This window comes from Scomber japonicus, chromosome 6 (genome assembly GCF_027409825.1).
Source record: "Scomber japonicus isolate fScoJap1 chromosome 6, fScoJap1.pri, whole genome shotgun sequence".
Classification (NCBI taxonomy): Eukaryota; Metazoa; Chordata; class Actinopteri; order Scombriformes; family Scombridae; genus Scomber; species Scomber japonicus.
This window is the reverse complement of record NC_070583.1, coordinates 40,129,094-40,133,190: the sequence shown is the minus strand read 5'-3', so window position 1 is coordinate 40,133,190 and position 4,097 is coordinate 40,129,094. Positions and strand designations below refer to the sequence as shown.

At 42.3% G+C, this 4,097-nt stretch overlaps 1 protein-coding gene across 1 annotated transcript in view; it reads left to right on the top strand.

The window, feature by feature from the left end:
* Positions 1-3,884, top strand: part of LOC128360089 (sodium/potassium-transporting ATPase subunit beta-3-like) — a 9,794-nt gene extending 5,910 nt beyond the window's left edge. Inside the window, exons 4-7 of the mRNA XM_053320401.1 lie at positions 182-369; positions 498-548; positions 988-1,074; positions 3,717-3,884. Coding sequence (XP_053176376.1) covers positions 182-369; positions 498-548; positions 988-1,074; positions 3,717-3,884 — 494 coding nt within the window. The remainder of the gene's footprint in view (positions 1-181; positions 370-497; positions 549-987; positions 1,075-3,716) is intronic.
* The last annotated feature ends 213 nt before the right edge of the window (positions 3,885-4,097 follow it).

Sequence of the window (4,097 nt, the reverse complement as noted above, 5' to 3'; positions counted from 1 at the left end):
GGGTTAGGGTTAGAGTGTGTGTGTGTGTGTGTGTGTGTGGGGGTTAGGGTGTGTGTGTGTGTGTGTGTGTATATGTGTGTGTGTGTGTGTGTGTGTGGGTTAGGGTTAGAGTGTGTGTGTGTGTGTGTGGGTTAGGTTTAGAGTGTGTGTGTGGTCAGTAAAGATGTCATGTGACCTGCAGGTTATAACGACAGCGTGCAGGAGCGTAACGACCTGTGTCTGGTGGGAGAGTTCACGGAGCAGGACGGCGAGCAGCTGAAGAAGGTTTGTCAGTTTAAACGCAGCACGCTGCAGCAGTGCTCCGGCCTCAGCGACGCTAGCTTTGGATACGCAGACGGGAAACCCTGCGTCATCGTCAAGATGAACCGGGTCAGTCAAGAGATTACACGTCAGCCAGAATGTACCAAATATATATAAATATATATCTACGTTATATCTATGAGAGTCCTGCGGTCAGTATTAGAAAGAAAATAAAAGTCTAAAATCTTTGTCTGTAGGTGATTGGACTGAGACCACGAGGAGACCCTTACATCAACTGTACTGCCAAGGTAACACACACACACACACACACACACACACACACACACACACACACACAGACACACACACAGACACACACCCTAACCCACACACACACACACACACACACACACACAGACACACAGACACACACACACACACACACACACACACACACCCTAACCCACACACACACATATATATACACACACACACACACACACACACACAGACACACACACACACACACACACACACACACACACACACACACATAAGTCAAATTAAGTTTGAGTTTAGTTTAAGAATTGGTACATTTGCATAAACTACTTTTTACATTTTCAAAACATAAAAAGGCAAAAATAATGAAAATCACTGAATTAAAAAAGTTTAATATGCGGTTACTTACAGCTGAAATGACAACTAACTGTTGCCATAGTAACACAACACACTTTGTCCCTCCGGCAGAGAGACACGCCGTTACAGATGCAGGTCTTCCCGTTCGAGGGCCGGATGGATAAAATGTTTTTCCCCTACTACGGGAAGAATGGTCATGTGAGTAAACACTTCCTGGTTACATTAACACAAAGGTCATGTGATTAAACACTTCCTGGTTACATTAACACAAAGGTCATGTGAGTAAACACTTCCTGGTTACATTAACACAAAGGTCATGTGAGTAAACACATCCTGGTTACATTAACACAAAGGTCATGTGAGTAAACACTTCCTGGTTAGATTAACACAAAGGTCATGTGATTAAACACTTCCTGGTTAGATTAACACAAAGGTCATGTGAGTAAACACTTCCTGGTTACAGTAACACAAAGGTCATGTGAGTAAACACTTCCTGGTTACATTAACACAAAGGTCATGTGATTAAACACTTCCTGGTTAGATTAACACAAAGGTCATGTGAGTAAACACTTCCTGGTTACAGTAACACAAAGGTCATGTGAGTAAACACTTCCTGGTTACATTAACACAAAGGTCATGTGAGTAAACACTTCCTGGTTACATTAACACAAAGGTCATGTGAGTAAACACTTCCTGGTTACATTAACACAAAGGTCATGTGAGTAAACACTTCCTGGTTACATTAACACAAAGGTCATGTGAGTAAACACTTCCTGGTTACATTAACACAAAGGTCATGTGAGTAAACACTTCCTGGTTACAGTAACACAAAGGTCATGTGAGTAAACACTTCCTGGTTACATTAACACAAAGGTCATGTGAGTAAACACTTCCTGGTTACATTAACACAAAGGTCATGTGAGTAAACACTTCCTGGTTACATTAACACAAATGTTCCTTACATGAATATTCAAACTTTTACTAAATTCTTAAAAAACTAAATTACCAACAAAGCTTAGTGTTTTATATATCATTGTTTCTTCAGACGTTGTTTTCTTTTTGCTGTAATAACAACAAAAGGTGTGTTTCTGTGTAAAAGCCAATCAAATAACTTCCCTGTATATGAAGCCACTGAACGTTAGCAGGTAGTAAATGAACCGACCCTCTTATATGAAGCCACTGAACGTTAGCAGGTAGTAAATGAACCGACCCTCTTATATGAAGCCACTGAACGTTAGCAGGTAGTAAATGAACCGACCCTCTTATATGAAGCCACTGAACGTTAGCAGTTAATAAATGAACCGACCCTCTTATATGAAGCCACTGAACGTTAGCAGGTAGTAAATGAACCGACCCTCTTATATGAAGCCACTGAACGTTAGCAGGTAGTAAATGAACCGACCCTCTTATATGAAGCCACTGAACGTTAGCAGGTAATGAATGAACCGACCCTCTTATATGAAGCCACTGAACGTTAGCAGTTAATAAATGAACCGACCCTCTTATATGAAGCCACTGAACGTTAGCAGGTAGTAAATGAACCGACCCTCTTATATGAAGCCACTGAACGTTAGCAGGTAGTAAATGAACCGACCCTCTTATATGAAGCCACTGAACGTTAGCAGGTAGTAAATGAACCGACCCTCTTATATGAAGCCACTGAACGTTAGCAGTTAATAAATGAACCGACCCTCTTATATGAAGCCACTGAACGTTAGCAGGTAGTAAATGAACCGACCCTCTTATATGAAGCCACTGAACGTTAGCAGTTAGTAAATGAACCGACCCTCTTATATGAAGCCACTGAACGTTAGCAGGTAATGAATGAACCGACCCTCTTATATGAAGCCACTGAACATTAGCAGGTAATAAATGAACCGACCCTCTTATATGAAGCCACTGAACGTTAGCGGGTAGTAAATGAACCGACCCTCTTATATGAAGCCACTGAACGTTAGCGGGTAATGAATGAACCGACCCTCTTATATGAAGCCACTGAACGTTAGCAGTTAGTAAATGAACCGACCCTCTTATATGAAGCCACTGAACGTTAGCAGGTAATGAATGAACCGACCCTCTTATATGAAGCCACTGAACGTTACTAGTTAGTAAATGAACCGACCCTCTTATATGAAGCCACTGAACGTTAGCGGGTAATGAATGAACCGACCCTCTTATATGAAGCCACTGAACGTTACTAGTTAATAAATGAACCGACCCTCTTATATGAAGCCACTGAACGTTAGCAGTTAGTAAATGAACCGACCCTCTTATATGAAGCCACTGAAAGTTAGCAGGTAGTAAATGAACCGACCCTCTTATATGAAGCCACTGAACGTTAGCAGGTAGTAAATGAACCGACCCTCTTATATGAAGCCACTGAACGTTAGCAGGTAATAAATGAACCGACCCTCTTATATGAAGCCACTGAACGTTAGCAGGTAATGAATGAACCGACCCTCTTATATGAAGCCACTGAACGTTAGCAGGTAATGAATGAACTGACCCTCTTATATGAAGCCACTGAACGTTAGCAGGTAGTAAATGAACCGACCCTCTTATATGAAGCCACTGAACGTTAGGTTGTAATAAATGAACCGACCCTCTTAAATGAAGCCACTGAATGTTAGGTTGTAATAAATGAACCGACCCTCTTATATGAAGCCACTGAACGTTAGCAGGTAATGAATGAACCGACCCTCTTAAATGAAGCCACTGAACGTTAGGTTGTAATAAATGAACCAACCCTCTTATATGAAGCCACTGAACAGGTAGTGAATGAACACAGCAGGTAATGAATGAACTGGTAATGAATGAACTGACCCTCTTTTGGTCTGCAGCCGGACTACGTGCAGCCTCTGGTCGCCGTGAAGCTGCTTTTAACGAAAGAAGACTACAACGTGGAGCAGACGGTGGAGTGTAAGGTCGAAGGCGCAGACCTCCGGAACAACGATGAGCGTGACAAGTTTCTTGGCCGCGTCACCTTTCGGGTCAAAGTGTCCGAGTAGCTGGACCCGCCGGTTGCTATGGATACTACAAACTGGATTTACACAGGCTGTAAAGTTCCAGTTGTTGACACTTTGTAATTCAGATCTGATCCAATCCTAGATGTCTGAACACAAACTGGAGTGAAAGTGGTTCATCCTAGAGAGCTAAATATGGCTGAACCTTCTTCAGTCTGGATCCTGATCCTGGGTTAGTCCTCATCATCAGTGTGGGTC